This window comes from Paroedura picta, chromosome 2, assembly GCF_049243985.1.
Source record: "Paroedura picta isolate Pp20150507F chromosome 2, Ppicta_v3.0, whole genome shotgun sequence".
NCBI classification, from domain to species: Eukaryota; Metazoa; Chordata; class Lepidosauria; order Squamata; family Gekkonidae; genus Paroedura; species Paroedura picta.
In genome coordinates, this window is record NC_135370.1 from 65546444 (window position 1) to 65565423 (window position 18980).

General features: G+C 42.8%; 1 protein-coding gene across 8 annotated transcripts in view; it reads right to left on the reverse strand.

Annotated features, from left to right (window-relative positions):
• SLC15A2 (solute carrier family 15 member 2) overlaps positions 1-18980 on the reverse strand; it is an 82905-nt gene that overhangs the window by 24984 nt on the left and 38941 nt on the right. For all 8 annotated transcript variants that reach the window (XM_077320478.1, XM_077320481.1, XM_077320479.1 and 5 more), the window contains 9 exons: positions 15963-16045; positions 14482-14568; positions 13617-13706; positions 13205-13249; positions 11058-11090; positions 10640-10728; positions 7336-7417; positions 4354-4479; positions 2195-2359 (listed from right to left, as the gene is read on the reverse strand). In XM_077320478.1, coding sequence (XP_077176593.1) covers positions 2195-2359; positions 4354-4479; positions 7336-7417; positions 10640-10728; positions 11058-11090; positions 13205-13249; positions 13617-13706; positions 14482-14568; positions 15963-16045 — 800 coding nt within the window. The remainder of the gene's footprint in view (positions 1-2194; positions 2360-4353; positions 4480-7335; positions 7418-10639; positions 10729-11057; positions 11091-13204; positions 13250-13616; positions 13707-14481; positions 14569-15962; positions 16046-18980) is intronic.

Sequence of the window (18980 nt, forward strand, 5' to 3'; positions counted from 1 at the left end):
AAATCAATACTCAATTTCTGCTTACATGAAACTTTCTTACAAGCAAATGGTGTACACATGAAACATGAATTCCGAACATGCGCCCACTGAACAGAGGGAGATGTCTGCAATAGGCTTGATATCTATATTAGATGGCTTGACTTCTGGTAGGTGGTCCTCTCCTTATCAACTGTCCAATCCAGGGCTCAGTCACAGGTGGAGTAACTTTTCCATCCCCCTAAAGTTGTATTGGCTGCAGCTGGACTCCATTGCCTCAGACTCATTTTGTGATAACAGAAGATGCTTGGAGTATAAGGTAAAGGTAAAGGTATCCCCTGTGTAAGCACCGAGTCATGTCTGACCCTTGGGGTGACGCCCTCCAGCGTTTTCATGGCAGACTCAATACGGGGTGGTTTGCCAGTGCCTTCCCCAGTCATTACCGTTTACCCCCCAGCAAGCAAGCTGGGTACTCATTTTACCGACCTTGGAAGGATGGAAGGCTGAGTCAACCTTGAGCCAGCTGCTGGGATTGAACTCCCAGTCTCATGGGCAGAGCTTCATAAAGCACGTTGGCTGCCTTACCACCCTGCGCCACAAGAGGCTCTTAGCTTGGAGTATAGCAGGTGCCAAGAAGAGAAGGGGGAAGATGAGCAGGGCAATTGGAAGAGGAGGTGCCAATCTGAACTCCTCCCAACAATTTGATCAAATGTAAGAATCCCCCCTTCACAAGTTAAAGGTTCATAATGATGGTAGAGATTTAACCTTATGGAATATGCATGCATATCCCCCCCCAAAAAAAAAGCTTCAGTGAAGGGAATTAATTAATTAATTCTTATCTACCTTCAGTGCTTTTCCCAATGTGGGTAAAGGAATCTGAGCTCTAAGATAAAGACAATCAATATCCTGTGATTAGTTCAAGGCCAAGGAGTGGAAGAAAGCTTCCCCTCATATATGGAAACTGAACAGCTGTTCATTCAGCCTTTCCCCTGCTGCATATCTTTGACCCTGTCAAAGGGTAGCTGAGGCTATGGTTTTCCCTGGAAGGAACCAGGAAATATTGGGAATAAAGGGGGGGGGGAATGTCCCCATTTTGTAGTGAGAACGTCGTTTCCAAAGTATTTCATATCTTTACATGCCTTCTTTCCTTAATTTTAATGTCTTTCAGGATTATGGTTTCTTCTCAGCCCTAAAATTATCTCCTTCTACTCCTATAAAGGCTGTTGTGAATGTGATATATTGGTAAACAGAAAATAAATTGTAAAACAGATAGTAGATAAACATGATTAATAATGAACAAATTGTTTGCAAACAGACAACAGCAGCAGTTCCCTTGGTAATGAATTCAGACTTGATTAGCATCACATTAGTGTAGACTGCCAGTTATCAACGCTGACCTACACTGATAAATTTTTGATAAGAGGCTATAATGCCATCAAATATATGAGGAGTATGGATCTCTCTCTCTCTCTCTCTCTCTCTCTCACACACACACACACACACACACACACACACACACACACACACACAGACATCAGCCCAGTTTTAAAATTAAAATGGCTTTTTACTGGTCTGTATTTCCAGCTTATCTGGAAGGTAGATATTACTGGGAACTTGTAGATCTAAGGCTATGTGTCTGTGGAGAACCAGCTGTAGAAAATCTAATTCTTTATGTGCTTCATTGTGCTCTCTACCTAGGACCAAGATCCACATTTTAGGGAGATGTGCTTGTTATTTGTAATGGGCATACAGAGGATGAAATATTATGCATGTTGTTGTCTGACATAGACCCTTATATGACCTACAAAGTAGCCTTATTTGCTTTCACTGCAAGAAAAATCAGGGACAGATTTTTGAAACATAGTATTATTTGATTGATCCAGGTGTTGTTATTCTGCATTAATGATTTCCATGTATGATTTCCATGTATGTCGTCTGTATAGTTTTAAAGTTCCTTAATGTAAGGCTTGCAATGGCCATTGGCCATAAGCAATAAATTCAACTGAACTGAACTAGTCATATCACCTGATAAATGTTTAATGAATTTCCCACCCAGGGCCATCAAGGAAACCTCATGGTTTGACAAAACACTGGTTGAGAAAGCCTGGCTTAAGGCTATGCCCAGTAAAGCCATATGAAGGAAGGGAGGAAGGAAAGGAGGGAGGGAGGGAGGATGTATGTGGGATGTTGGATTTTCCCATTTGATTTCCACACTTACTAGTCTGCTTGTTAAGTTTCCTTCTGCCTTGTAGACAATTAAGCTGTACAGCAACTTTTCCTGGACAGTATGATTAAATGTGAAAGATGATCCTTGATACTGTATCCTAAAAGGAAGGCTTTGCTGAGCACCACTTAAAATTAATTTTGAGTAGCCATCAGGGTCCTGATCAAACGGAAAGGGAAAAAGGGGGAGGGAAATCAAACAAAGACGTTACATATTACAATATACACAATGAAAAAGAAAAAAAACCCTGTATGCGACTTGGCAATCTTTATAAATGTCATAGCCCAGAACTCCCATATAAATCGAGTGTGGTGAAAACCGTGTTGTTGATATTACATAGGAAATACATAGGGATTAAAAAGTATGTGCCCCCTACTGGTGGCAACTAGTACTTATGATCTCAAAGGGAGGATTCTTACAGGGCTTCATCTCACTTTTCCACCTCAGGCACCCATCTGGTGTGGGTACTTCCTTTCTCAGCAGCAGCATTGGAAGCAAGTCACAGAAAGGGGGGAGCATGCAGGAAAAGACAGCATGTTGCAGCCAAAAGCCTAAGAAGGAAGTCATGCAATTCCCTCCTTTCGCAGGCAACCAGAATAAGGGAACATCATTCCCAAAGAGGAAGGAAGCTAAGGCACTGCAAAGTCCAAGCATATGTCCAGCTGGGAAAACATTCAGTTTGTTGGTATGATGCTCACACACACAATGCAGCATTGGGAATGCAGTTGTGTTTGGTCTGCATGTGCCCTAAAGCTATTCAAGGCCAGGTCTGGGTTTTGGGGGTGTGTGTGCCTGGGCCCCCCTTCTGCCCACCCCCATGGACCCCTACACACTCTCCTTCCCACCGCCACACCTGCATTCCTCCCACCTGTCTATGCATTCTTCTCCCACTTGCAAGCCCTCCCATTGCCCATGCTTAGTTCCCCACAGTTTTCCCAAACAGCACTGGCCAGTATATGCAGCTGAGAGTGCTGTTGCCATTTCCACAAGGAATTCCACTGCAGTGCACCACCCATATGCAATTCCTCAATGGTACTGGGCAGTAGGGAGCACAGGTAGACGGGATGGGGGAGGTGTGTGGGTACAGGTCAGCAGTAATGGGCCCCACCACAATTTCTGGGTCCTGGCCGATGCCCCCACTTTGGGTTTGCTGAGTCCAGCCCTGAAGTCGAATTTGAACTTTGGCCTTCCTTGTTCAACAGGCCAGTCCTTAAACCCACCATGCTACACTCTAAGTCTAAAGCCACTCATGTCATGCACAGGTGCAGTGGTAGAAGCTCAAAAGAAAAGGCAGGGAAAGGACAATCCATGAAAAACAACAGCTTACGAATTTGGTCTAGTCCTTCTTAACAGAATACAATGTTTTCCAGAACAAACCGAACAAATCTAAAAGGTACCAAAAACAGTGACCATCCAGGAGATGTTCTAACGGTAGCACCATTTCTTTAAATTAATATCATTAGCAAGCCATGGCAAAAAAGCCCTCATCTGCCAACTGGATGTATTCTCCATACTTGTGTTTCCTTGTAACAGAATTTATGAAAACAGGAGATATTCATATTTCCAAATTGGTTTTTAAGATAATTGCCCCCTGCTTGATATTATTCTCTTTCTTTTGAGTAGTCCACCCCACCCTCTGTTCAAGTATGTTCTCTTCAAATCCAAACAACATTGAAATGCTACTTGAATAAAATCAGCAGGAAACATAGATTGCATAAAGAGACCTTTTTTGGCATGCATTCATCCCAGAAGAATTAACCTTTTTCCCCTAATTACAAGGAAATGTAGCCAGCCATCTGTGCCTTTTCTGCTGAAATGCACCAGGGGTCCTCTGCTGTCAAAGGCACAGTGCCCTGTAGATGTGGTGCCACTGCTCCATGTGGCAAAAGAGGCAGTAAGAGGAGGAAGGTTGACTTTTGTTCTGAATACATATCTGAAAGGACTGATGCTTCCTTTATCATGCAGAAGTCACAGCACAATGACTGTCGGCAGGGGAAAGGATCCATCTACTGGGAAGCAATGTACAATAACAAATATCACATGCACTTTGCACTGTGGTGGTTTGCTGAGAAATTTACCTAAGGCTCATTGAGTTAAATGGATCCCACGAGAACACTGCTCTGATTCAGCATGGAAACAAGCAATAAACTCACCTGAAAAGGCTCAACAGACAGCTGAAATCGGTCACGATGTGGAACTGCCACTTCAATACTGCTGTCTGCCAAATTCAGGACTTGAACGTAACTTTCTTTTGGAACTGGATCAGGCATAGCATTCTCCTAATAAAGAGAAAACATTTTACTGCAGATAGTACAGTGATAACACAGGGCACTGAGTCTCCATTCCCTCCTGTCCAGATGCCATACAATTACAGAACCCAGCATCTCTGACCCAGTGACAATGAAGTAGCTCACGGCATTAAATGGCTGATTTTCATACATGCACAAAACTTGTTTCCATCCAATAAAATGGTAATGTCTATGGGCTGAATCAAGAGACTTCTTCCTCACTAACTTCCATTTGCACAAGATGAGGAAGGCAATTTTTACCCAATTCCCCTCTCCATTTCAAACTCCTATACACCCCCCACACTGTTTTCAAGAGTCCCCCAAAACGGATGAACAACCTTTTGGGGTACAAAAGTGAGTGGCAGCGGAAAGACAGGGGCAGGAAATATCCATTCAGTTATTCATTCTATAATGACCAGTTCTCTGTGGTTGGCTCCTACTATGCAGGGGTAATTCTTGCTATGGGAAGGTAATACGGAATAAGGCAGATGGCAAGGTTAATTTCCCAAGGCAGTGCTACCAGAGTTCTACAGGGCTGGTATGGGAGAGAATCACAAGAACTACCTATCCCTTATGCTCCTTTTCTTCCAAATAGTAGCAGCTGAGCATGGGACCCTGGCATATATTACTGCAACAGCAACAAAAAGATAACTAAGAACTGGCCCTTGGCATTAACCCTCATATGATTCCATGCTGGTATGAGTTCCAAGATGATGACTGAGAAATTGAGAACCAGAATGCAACTTTCCCCTCTTTTGGAGCTGGTGTTGGCACAGCATTTTCTTCACTAGACCATTATGCTGACAAATTATGCCAACAGTACAATTACAGTCATTCCATGGATCTCAGCATAACTAACCAAAACCTGAGCCAAACACAAGGTGTTCGTTAACCATGTAAAGGTAACTAATTCAAATGAAATCCCTCCAGCTTTCAGACCTGAACCAACCACGTCATTTCTGGTCAATTTAGAGGTAATTGAGACCCGAAATCATCATCATCATCATCATCAGGTTTTAATATACCCCACATATGGGCTTGGGGCAGTGTACAACATGTGTCACATGTACAGTGTTTATAAAATCACAGTTTGAAGAAGAAGAGTTGGGTTCTATAACCTGCTTTTGACTGCCTGAAGGAATCTCAAAGTGGCTTTCTATAGTCTTCCCTTCCTCTCCCTACAACAGACACCCTGTGAGGGAGGTGAGGCTGAGAAAGCTCTGACAGAACTGCTCGGTCAGAACAGCACTATCAGGGCTGTGACAAGCCCAAGGGCACCCAGCTGTGGTGGAGTGGGGAATCAAAACCTGTCTTGCCAGAGCATGCATATGGGAGAGAGCCTTACAGAGGCTGTGCTCCATTCTCTGAAACCAGACACAGAGGGTGGCAGTGGGGGAAGAATTGTCATGGTCCTATTAACTCCCTTGTGGAGTTCCTCAGGGTGTGGTCCTCTCCCCCACTTTGTTTAGTATCTTTATGTGCCCTCTGGCTAAGCTGGTCCAGAGCTATGGGCTGGGTTGTCATCAATATGCAGATAACATCCAGCTCTATCTTCTAATGCAGTGGTCCCCAACCTTTTTTAGGCTGGGGACCGGCAGGGCATTGGGCCGCGCCCGCAGGGACCGCGCCCGCGCGGGCCACGGCCACACTTCGGGCCGCGCCCGGCCGCACCCGCCGGCCGCGCCCGCGAGCCGCGCCCGGCCGCGCCCACCGGCCGCACCCGCGAGCCGCGCCCGGCCGCGGCCGCGGATCGGGCCGCGCCGGCGCGGCCTGCACGGGCGCGGCCCGGCCCTGATTCCTTCTCCCCGCCCTCCCGCAGTAAGTAGCTTCCCGGGCCGCAAGCTTGCGGCCTGGGAAGTTTTTTACTGCGGGGGGGGCCGCGGAGGGAGCCGCGGCCCGGCGCCATGGCCTTTGCGGCCCGGCGCCGGGCCGCGGCCCGCAGGTTGGGGACCACTGTTCTAATGTACAGCTGCCAGGATACCCCTCCCAGATACATTTGTCAGATGTTCAGAAGTTGTAGCTGGATAGTTAGAGCAGAGTTGCCAGAAACTCAACTCCTCCAAGACAGAGGTCCTGTGGCTGGGCAGGAAGGCAGCAGATCAGGAAGTGCAGCTTAACATCATGCCCTCCACCAGGTATTTGTGGGTGATTTGGATGCCTCCCTTTCCAGGGAGGCCCAGGTCATGGGGGTAGCACACTTGGCCTTTTCCCACCTGCACTAGGTGAAGCTACTAGCTCACTATCTGTCCCTGGACTGACTGGCCACAGTCATCCATGCAACGGTCACCTCCAAACTAGAATTATGTAACTCACTCTACGTGGGCCTACCCTTGTCCCAGAAATTGCAAAATGCAACTGTTAGGATCCTCATGGGAACATCCTGACCCATATCCAGCCTGTGCTGAGGCACATTTTGGGAGTGGCAGTATAAAAGCTGAAATATCAATATATAAATAAAGCTAAGGCAGTGGGGAAATCTCAGCTCCCTGCCACCCTGGCTGATCCTCGGGCTGATTTCTGCAGTCCATAAGCCTGTCCAATAAACATTGCTTCCACCTTTCCATTGGTTTTGGATCCACCCAAATTTCCTGAATATATCTGGGATTATCTCAGGATTTCCCACTGGTTTTCCTGAGAAAACCCAGATATATTTGGCAAAATAGAGCCCCCAAATACCATTATGATATTTTTGGCTCGTGTAGATCCAAATGCACATCTCTAGAAGAGACGGGCTACCACTGGTGGAAAACTCCATCTGTTTGCAGAAAGAATGCTTCCCTCCCTCCCTCCCTCCCTCCCTCCCTCCCTCCCTCCCTCCCTCCCTGAATGCAGCAGCTTGGAGCTTACCTCTATCTTGAGTTCTACAGCAGCTGCAGCTGCAAATGCCATACCCGCAAAGATCATGCCGGTTGCCATCTTTTTAATAGGCCTGATAATAAATAAATGTAGTGTAATTACAATATACATGCAGTTTAAAATGGATCATAACATTCCTCTGAGCCCAAGATCAGCTCACATTAAGCCACAAGAACAGGTAGCATTTCAATTAGGTACTGCTGTATTCAGCAGTCCTTTAACTTAAAGCCTGCATGTTATAGTACTATGAACAGAGCACTGAGGCCATTCAAATTGATATGCTATTTAATAATTTTCTGTGCTTGAAGGATTCATGCGGTCTTGCACTCAGCTCTTCTAGGAGGAAGCTATGCCTGGCATTTAATTAATTTGTGAGGAGGAGGAAACCACCACTGATGTTCCATCTTCAACTCCTTTTGGAAAGGGGGGCAAAGGAGAGAAAAACTGTCTCAGGTTATTGAGCTACAAGAACTGAGGAAATGTAAGAAGAACTGCTGTTCATTGATGTGCAGACACATATTGGGATTGAGCCTGCACAGGCCAGCTGTGGACATTATGTTCCTAGTTTAAAAACTCTCAAAATGGGGGCACCCTGAGCCAATGGATGGTTTTTCCCACCACAGGCTTCATGTGATCTGTGGGTAGACCACCCCACTCCCTCAGTTCAATGCCACCATGAACTCTTTCATGGAGTGGCCAGCTCTCAGGAACATCTGTCATAATTATAGAGTCCAGACTAACTGCAGTGTCTGAACACCACTATCAACCTGGAACCACTCAAATACTTCTTAGGAATGAGAGTTCAAAGAAAGGCAGGCAGGCAGGCAGCCATCGAGTGGGGAGAATTCACCTTCACCTCCACTGGGCATGGCAAACCTGCTGATTGGTAACAGGAATGGACAGCAGCAACAACCTACCTGGAGATGGTCTGGGATGAGGCAGTCCTACCTTTTCTCGGGCCCCATAACTAATCAAAAGTGATTTGTCTTTACAAAAGCAGTTTGTCCTGTGTAAATAATGATGGCACACCTGACATCTAACTTGTATAACTTCTTCTCTGCCTGAGAGCTATCCTGGACTAAGTGAAATTTGGACACCAGTTTGGGTAAAAACTAGACTAGGGTATAACACCAACTTGTTATCACTTTAAGAAGAGGGGGGTACCCTTAGTGCAGCTAGTTCACTTACATGTCTCACAGATGTGATGACTACCAGAAAGGCTACTTTCCTAGATGGCAGGGCCAATGAAACTGAGGCTAGCAGTTTGAACAAGGCTTTCATTAACCAGGCCAATACCAGCTGTAATAACCAGTGAGGAACCCACTGGGGAGCAGGTGGGAACATGTGTGCTAGACCCATCAAAAATCATGGAGAGAGTATATGGCAAAGGAGGAAGAACCTTGAACTTCTTCATGGAATGCAGCTAATGCTACAAGATGTGTTTTAACAGAGGAAACCCAGAATGGACTAAATCTAATAGGGAAAATTAGATCAGATCACATGAAAGGGATTCGAATAACCCCATTCTGGCCTCACCAGATTTGGTTTTCAAAGCTCCTGAAGCTATCCAAAAGAGTATTCATTCCTCTAGCTATGGCACCAGATCTATTAACTTTGGGCTCTACCCTCCACCATGATATCTCCTATTAAACCCAGGTTGCTGTCTGCAAGGGCATAGAATAGTGGGGCTTTTGTTGATCCACTCAAACGCTTCCTGGATATCTAAGGGGTTGATCAACCATTCAAAGTTGATCAACCTCTATGAACTTAAGAGTCCTCTACAGAGTACCCTTTGCTGAGCATGTCTGTCTGAATGTTCGTATTGCCTGTGATTATGAATGGTCCTCAATGTAATTCTGAGGGTTCTATGGTTCAATGCCACTTTCTGGGTAGTTAATGCCTCAGAACAGAGGGACTGGGACCCTCCTGCTTATTGAGGTAATACCTAGTAGCAGAATTGTATGTTTGGATTAAGACCTTCTTGTTCCTCAAAATATTTGTGAATGAGGTAAGGGGTAAATATAAAGTATTGGGTTCTAATATGTTAGTGTGTAGTTCAGACTTGGAGCGAGACCAGCACCCTTGAATCAAAAGGTCTCCACAGTGAGCTCCCCATCCAGGCATCAGTGGTTAACTCAATTTGATGTACTCAAAACCCAAAGTGAACTCCTGGGATTAGTTTAGAATCAGAAGTCCACCATTTAAAGGACTATATTATGTCCCTAGGAACCAAAACTCAAAACCGAGGGGAATGGATCCATGGGTTGAACTTTTTAAAAAACCGTAATGCTAAGGACTGCAACTGAAGTTTGGCCATAGTAAAGTCTGTGGTAGTAGAGCCCATTAAGCCCAGTAGATATAGGATATTTCTAATCAACTGCTAATAGTTACATAAAAATTGTTTACCATAGCATTTATGTATTTGTAGAAAGGCTTTCCCCTCAATCAAATCCAATAAGGCATGGATACATACTGTATGGGCAGGAACCATGTATGATTTTTCACAGTTAACCATTAGTCCCAAAGACCAGCTAGTTGCTCTCAATCGGGGATGACCAGGAGCCAGTCATGCAAGCAGGGAAATATAGAACACATGCAATGCATTCCCACCATAATAGCTATGCACGTGGTGAAAACCCCAGGGCCTGTAGCTAGCCCCAAAGGAAGGGCAATAGAGGGGAATGCTTAGAAACTGTCTGTGAAACTGGAAAATTGAAATATGAAAATAACTGTCTTTAAGGTCAAGGAAAAGAGCCTCTTGTGGCGCAGAGTGGTAAGGCAGCCGTCTGAAAGCTTTGCTCATGAGGCTGGGAGTTCAATCCCAGCAGCCGGCTCAAGGTTGACTCAGCCTTCCATCCTTCCGAGGTCGGTAAAATGAGTACCCTTGCTGGGGGGTAAACGGTCATGACTGGGGAAGGCACTGGCAAACCACCCCGTATTGAGTCTGCCAAGAAAACGCTGGAGGGCGTCACCCCAAGGGTCAGACATGACTCGGTGCTTGCACAGGGGATACCTTTACCTTTACCTTTAAGGTCAAGGATCACAAACCAATCTCTTAGAGAGAATCACCAAATGGTTGGAGAGGGCTGCAGACCACATTACTGATATTAGTGGGCAGTATGTGGCTACTAGAATACACAAGGTGCCTTTCTGTTTTGGATCTATGTATGCCTGTGTGTGTGTGCAGGCATGCATGCATAGGTGGATCCATGTGTAAATCTGTGCCAGAATTTGTACTGAAACAATGAAAACACCATAGCATTAGTACTTAGAACTTACGTGAAATTAAACTTACGTGAAATTAAACTTGCACAGGTTTATCAAAGGGTAAAGCCCCAAATCAAAAACTGGGATGAAGATGAGGATCAAGAGAGGATTTAAAAACTGCAAAAGCAAACAATGCATGAGATTAGCAATTCATTGTTACTAAGGATTATTCTTTAGGAATACCAAGAAAGGACTCTTGAAAAAATTTCAGAGCCACCTTTTAAAACCTATATTTAGTATTGCAGGAATTTCTCCTACTTTTTGACAATGTGACTGCTCATATGACTATACCATCAACAACCCAGTGCAGCTGGAACACAAACATACTGTTCTGTGATTATGTATATGACACTGTAAACTGTTAAGCAACTAGATAATTGTTGCGACATCAATGCAATCAATGGGAGGACAGATATAGTAATCCTGGCTAATAGTAATTGCTGTACCTGCATCTGGTCAGGTTGAAGGACAAATCCTCCCTGAAATAAAATGACATTGAAATTGGTTAGCAAACAAAATAAGGTAACTGCGGCAGAGATGACAGCAATGAAGTAGACAGCCCACACATGTGAGGTTCTTAGCCACCGAAGTTTTTATTTTTATGGTTGACTCTGTTCTCTTTGACATGAAAAGAACAATGCTTTAGAAGTAGGCCATCTGCAGGATACAAGAGAGATCTCAGAGCATAGAATATCCTATTTCCCCTCTTAGATATTAACATCTCTAAGCAGCAGAATTACTCATGCACGTTTTTTACAAAAAGATCTGTATTCATTTCATAATGGCTTTGTGTAATTATAATTAATCTAATTCTTCATTCATATTTTACTCAGAGCTGGATTTATGCATAACCTAAGTATGCTGCAATTGAGGTCTTCAGACTTTGAAGGGCCTCTTAAGTATAATCACCTCCCTAAAAATGACTAAATTACCATTTTCTGGTAATGCTATTTGTCCTGTTAAATTTTATATAGTTTAGGGCCTTAGCATGTCTTAATCTAGCCCTAATTCCACTGGCACATTACCCTCCTTCCTGTCCTTTTGTTTGCAGTTTCCTAGTTGACTCTCAGTTGTAAACACATGGACACATGAAGGAGACTTATACTGTGTCAGACCCTTTGTCCACCAACATCAGCATTTTCTACTCAAACTCACAGGGGCTCCCCAGGATCTCAGGGAGAAGTTTTTCATATCATCTACCACCTGACCCTTTTTGCTCGAGATGTTAGGAACTGAAGCTAGGACCTTGTGCATTCCAAGCAGATGTTCTACAGCCAACTATGGCTTCTCCCCAAAGATGTTGTTAATCTACAATGCATTTATTGTGTAATGTGGATATAGCTGCATGAGTAGTTAATTATGTCTTGTTTTGAGAAGCTGAATCTGAAATCCATGCCCCCCTTCAGTCTAAAATTCTGAATTGTTCAATTGATATATTACACTTTGACTCACATTCCCTAACACCTTGTGACTCACTGGTAGTTTTAAGGTTTGTACCAGAACAATATTCTTGTCCATAAGCCCATGGGCAAACTAATACATGGGTCATCCTTGGGATAATGCTGCACACACAGTAATTTTTTGAGGATTAGGAAATACTAATTCTATTGTGCAATGGAGCCAGCATGATGTATGATTACACTGTTCTGCCATGGAGCTCAGCTAATGGCTTTAGACAAACAAATATTTTGCAGCTGTTCTTTCTTTGCGGGATGATGTGGTATGTAAATCCAAGAAGGAATCCTTTAGCTTCCCAGCAAAAGGACAAGATATAAATCTGACATCTACCAATACCATCATCACATCACCCCTCTACTACTACTACCACCATTACCACCACGACTACCAATAGTACTAGTAGTACCAGTAATATTACTGGTAGTAGTGGTAGTAGTAGAAATGGTAAATGTAGTATGAAACAGTGCTGGAGCTTGCATACTCATAAGAATACTAGGAATTCTGCGGATCCAAAATGTATGTGGGGTTCTATCCAGACAGGGCTTTTTCATTCCATCTCATACCATTCCTGCCTTTCTGCAGTCCCCATCATATATTAGTTTTGTCCATTCAAGGTCCTGTTATCCACAGCACAGTCTTTTTTGATGGTCAAAGGAACCTCCTCCTTCCTTTTTTTTTAACTAGCAGAAATGCTGGACGGATACAACTAATTATCAGCTTTTGTTCCACATACTGTATTGGCAGGGGCCATGACTCAGTGGTGTGGCACATGCTTCGCTTATAAGCCTTATATGTTCAGTCCCTGGGGTTTCCCATTAAGAGCCTAGGTATCCTAGGTAACAGGGTTAGGAAATATCTCTACTCAAGACCCTGAGTACTTCTGCCTGTCCAAATGGATAATACTGGAATAGATAGACCAAACATATAATTCAGTACAAGACAGAATAATATATTTAGTGTTCTAACTTTCTCAAATTAGGCTTCCTAATCATTATGGTCACAATTATTATACCTAATGGAATGTTTATTTTTAAATTAATTGAAATGTCAACTTTTATTATACTGCAGGCCCACTATTTAGAACATTGATTTAAAATGAGAGGTGTCATTATTTTGAATAATCTTATGCACTTACAAAATCAGTATTCATTTTAGTGGCTTGGAGAGTCCATCTCGAGCCCTAAGGGAAGAATAATAGGAAAGAATAATCATAAATACTATAGTTTACTGAATGCAAAGAGATAACAAATTATGCAAGCAATGGCTGAAAATCCTTTTTCGTTCCCACTCCCAGGACATTTTATTTTTTATTTTCTTTCTTCTGATATATCTATATTTCAATTTTTTTATCCAGACTTTCATCAAAATGGCTGAACATAGAGATCAAAGTTGAAAATAAAACAAAATTCCACTATAAAGTGACTGTGAAAATATTATGCTATGATTATGCTATGATATTATGCTACTTCATTTAGGATCATATATTTCTGAATCCCCATTGCCTGGGAAAGACAGCACTGAAGTATTGAGGCCTAACAAACAAATACCTGTTGGTCAAACAGTGCCCAGAACATCGGCAGTGGGATAAAGAGGAAGAGAACTCGTGTCACCATTTTCACTTCAGTGATCAGTTGGTTCTGTGAAGGGGAATCCAAAACAAACACGAGAAATGCAGGACAAAGCCTTTTACACACAAAGATCTGCTCCTGGTTTTCAGCTATGGGACAACATTGACTTCAGACATAATTTTGGCTACTTCATAGAATCATAGAAGCATAGAGTTGGAAGGGGCCATACAGGCCATAATCATAATCATTTGCTTGAAGTCTGCCAGTGAGGGGGAGCTCACCACCTCCTTAGGCAGCCTATTCCACTGCTGAACTACTGCTGAACTACTTTGACTGCGAAATTTTTTTCCCTAATATCTAGCCTTTCAACTGAGAAAGTCAGGTCAAGCTCAGAGACTGACATGTTTTGGCCCCCTCCATAATGTAGAATGTCAGATGTCAGAATGTCAGAAAGGAATGCAACCCAATGTACTTGTAAACCTGTCTGTCAAGCAGGTGTACTCTTCATAGAACTGGAACTGGCTGTAGCTCCTTGACTTTACAATAGCAAACTTATATTAACGGCTATGTAATGTGTGAAATACCCTCAGCCTTGTTTTTAAAAATATGTGTATTGAGACATGTTCGTCTTACTGGTTTTAATCTGGATCATTGGAACCAACGGTTTTGTCATACAGTCTGTCAACTTTACACAACATTCATGACTATTGCTGGGGGTGTATTGTTGGATGATGGCTTTGCTAAAACATGTTTAAAGGAAAATAGATTCCCACCTTGACTACACTGATAAGCCTACATCTGTATAGATTTGAATATCTGAACATACTTCCAAGATGTGACTTACTGAGTATTTTTCTGATGCCCAGTCTAGCCAGTGCTCCCTCTTGGGAACCTGCCGGGAGCGATTCTTTATACGGTTTGTTAAAGCAAACTACAGGGGAAAGGAAGCAATTGAGAGAGATGTATGGATTAATATGGCAAAGGCAGCATTCAGACATTATATCTATTTGCAACATCGCATGGGCCAGGATTCTAAACTGGGGTTAAACGAAGGTTCAGAATTCCAGATTATGTGGAGAAAAACTAACTCCAATTGACCGAGGTACATTATGGTCAACTGGAGCTTCATTATGTCAGGAACCCAAATGTTGAACAAAAATATTAAAATTAGATACATATTTATTACTTAGTACACATTAAGAAGATTAAAAATAGGTTTAAAATGTTAAAATATCTGTGCAGTATTGCATGTACAATATTAGTGATTTCACTATAGACCAAATGAATTTTAACCCTAAAGAGTCTTCATCAGTAATTAAATAAATTATAATATATGCACGCATATAATAATAATAATAATAATAATAATAATAATAATAATAATAATAATAATAATAATAATAATAATAATAATAATAATAATAATAATAATCCTGGCTGGTGACATAAGAATTCTGAAATAAATAAAAATATATTATGAGGATTTCCAATTTTGTCTGTGTTAATAATTTTTCTGCCTGGAGAGACGGAGAAGATGTCTGTTATGTTAAACTGGGATTTTTTTTGTTGTGGCTTTGTTTTTATATTTACAGGCAACAGACATCTAGAGTATTCAGGAAAAATGAAACTTCAAGCAAATGGGGACTTTGGGGGGTAGAGGGAGGGATGATATTGTAATACTGTAATCAAAGATATTTTTCCTTGTTCTTTTCTACATAAAATTTTTAAAAATATATATTTAAAATAATTTTATGCCTATAAAACGATAATGTACACTGAGCAATAAATATCTGTATTCTAAATCTAATATTTTTTTGTTCAACCTTCAGGTTTCTGACCTGTTTTCACAGGTTGGGTTTTTGTTTCTTTTCTGTTTTGCAGCTGGAGCTTGATCATACCTGGTTGTTTTGCATACAACTTTGCATGTGAAATTAGGAGGTTGGTGCACAACATGTGGGAGCATAACGAATTGCATTTGGGACCAACTGGCATTTGCCTGCAATTTGTCATGATGTCCAAGTCCAGAATTAATGATGCTTTATGCATATGAAGCCTCACATTCTCCCCTTCCGGCCCAACCATTATACACAATCTCATGAACATTTTTTTTTAATTTCTAAAATTAGGTACTTTCATTTATTTTAGGTCATTTGTACAGCTCAGCTTTCTCCTAGTTATTTGCATCCTGGACCAAGCTACTCTGAAACTCCAAGCTCCAGGAAGACATACCTGTTCCAAACACCCACTCCCAATACACTTGGCCTAAGTACATTGAAATCTATTTTAGAAAGATGGATCAGAACTGTAACTAAGAAACGAGCTCACCAAAATGCACTTGCAAACTTCAAGTAAGATATTTCCTTGAGGTGGAGTCTTTTTGTACAGTCTACTTCCAGCAATAAACACAACTGAAAAAGAATTGCAGTTTAAATGTAGAAAGTTTTCACACTGCTCTAGACCTCTGTGAAGGAAATGCCTATTAACATGTTCATGGATAGATCAGGAAAGATGCCTTCTTTCATCAAGATGTCCCCCCAAATTGATTGCCATTGTCTAGGAGTGAATGAGAAATGATGGATGAAGCTGCATTCAAGGCAGCCAGCAGGTTCTGCATAGTGTGCTGCTGGTCCATGCCAGGAAGAAATGCAGTCTACATCATCATTGAGGTGTCATGCCAGGCACACCTCTCTCCATGGTTTTCATTTGAAAGTTTGTGACTTCATAAACAAGTATAACTTTTCCCAAAAAATGTTGGAGAAGGGAAATAAAATCAAAAATTTGAGCTAGTCCTAAAATTACCCCTGTGTTTGTATATGGATGGTCTGATGGCAAATTCTACTCAGCTTTCAAAGGACTAGAACAGTGGTCCCCAACCCCCGGTCTGGGGACCGGTGCCGGTCCGTGGATCAGTCGGTACTGGGCCGTGGCTCCTCCTCGTCCTCCTCCCCAGCTGCTGCCTCAGCGGCTGCCCTGCTACTCTGCTCATCTTTGGTGCTCTCCAGCAGACACCATGGCTGGGGCTCTCCCTCGGCATGGCACTGCGCAGCTGCTGCTGGCAGGGTCGCCCGCAGGAAAGCAAGTGGAACAGGGGCTCAGGCGGTGGCGGTGATGTCCCTCGGCAAAAGACTACCCCCCCCCCGGGCCTCAGTAAAATTGTCAAGTGTTGACCGGTCCCCAGTGATAAAAAGGTTGGGGACCACTGGATTAGAACAACAGCACTAACAATATGTATTTGAGAAGATTCTTAAAAAGGGAACTATGGCCTTTGTTTGTATGTTTTCTGCTTCTGTGATCACTTTTCAAGCACTAGTATCAGATGACATCCACAATGAACTGATGCAAAGAAACCGCATGATATATTAGAAGTTTCTGGAATTCTGAGGGAAGGTTGTTTTTGAAAGATAAAACAAGTTTAAAACATTCCTGTAACATCAACTGCTAGCCAGTTCTGGTATCTGTAATGACCCTCAATTTAATACCACAGAAAATGATAAAGCATTCTTGGCATTTTCTGGAATTATTTTAATGCCAGTGTTTAAAATAAAACAGCTTCAAATATTCATATTGGTTGTGGAATTGGTGATGGTGAGGAGAGGTATCTTTGAAACAAGTATAGGTTTGAGGATGGAGGTTATATGACTTTCAAACAGAATTAAGCAAATATATCACTTCCCTCAATAGCTAACATATTTTAAGAGCCAACTGTGAGCTCACACAGAGTTACTTATGTCTGCTGGCCTACATTGACAGAAGGAATCTTTTTCTGCATAGCTGGGGTCACATAATCCCCAGATTTGCAGGAAAAGCTAAAAACCTGGGAAGAAGTGGAGGAGGTATAAGTCCAGCATCATTGCCACAGCCCCAAGACCTAGCATGGATGCCAGCACTAGTGCTATAGCTAGCGTAGCTCTCTGGACCAGACACGGTTCGTGGGATCACTGCTGTAGCCAGTATGTCTCCTGCCATTGTTGTGACCACCTTGAGCTTAGCATGGCTCCAGGCATTGCTTCTGCAGCCAGTGCTGCTCCTGCCATTGCTACCACAGCCTCTGGGCCTGGCGCAACTCTCTGGATCACGGATATAGGCAGAAAAGTTCCCAGCCCATGTTCCCTCTAACTTTTTCTCCCTACTGAGCACATCCTGAGCTGGATATCACTGCTGTACTTTGGGCAATGGGCAGTGCACAACCCTGCATAGCTCTAGATTGCCGCTGGGCAGTGATTCCTGTGTTAATGAGCGGCCACTCATACACACAGCTTAGAGGGAACAGCTCTCCACTGTGCCACCCCACCACAAGGCATGCTGACACCTGCAGGACATAAAAGGCATTGAGGAAATAGTGATAAAGGTGTTCAGTGCTAGGAACCTCAGTTGCCATCCTCTCTAGAGCATCACATTCGTATCTCCAGCTTCTTGCTGTAGCCTTTCATGTCCCCAGAAATGCTTCCCCTGCATTCAAGTGACTCCATGAACCTGAAGTAGGGATTTGCAGGAGAAAGGAGAAACTGACAGAAGTTGCATTCATCTACCAGAAGAGCTCTTGTGATACATATAGATCGTAGTAGGATCTATCAATAGGCACCTAATCTGTGCTACAACCAAACCCAATCTCTTGGCTGGTAAAAACCTTTCAGTGTTAGGCAAGACATTCTGCAGATGCTTGGGTTAAAAGATGTTTCTTAACAAAAGAGGGTGCCCTTAAAACCAATATTATCTCAGCATGTGGAAAATGCTGAGAGTTTGGAAAATTACAGAAATTACCAAACAACAACACTGTTTACCAACCAGCTGGCCTTCCACTGACTCACAAATGGTGATGTAATCTTGACTGAGGTGTTTATCTGTTTCTATGATGTGTATGTTGTGCCCTGCAATTTTTTTAATGTAAACAATACAGTACAAAATGAAAATAAGGACAATATGAAATGCTGAAGTGTAGAGGTTAACACTGCCATTTTATATAGAGTTACACCCTTCTAAATTCACTCAGGCATGTCTAGAAGGGTGTAACGCTGCCTGAGATTGCACTCTCAAACACTGGGAGATGCTAGTGTCTTGCCACTTTCCATAAACTTATTAGTTAAACTTACACAAGTCATTCTTCCTCAGATTCAGCCTGCCATAGAATCATAGAATCATAGAGTTGGAAGGGGCCATACAGGCCATCTAGTCCAACCCCCTGCTCAACGCAGGATTAGCCCTAAGCATCCTAAAGCATCCAAGAAAAGTGTGTATCCAACCTTTGCTTGAAGACTGCCAGTGAGGGGGAGCTTACCACCTCCTTAGGCAGCCTATTCCACTGCTGAACTACTCTGACTGTGAAAAATTTTTTCCTGATATCTA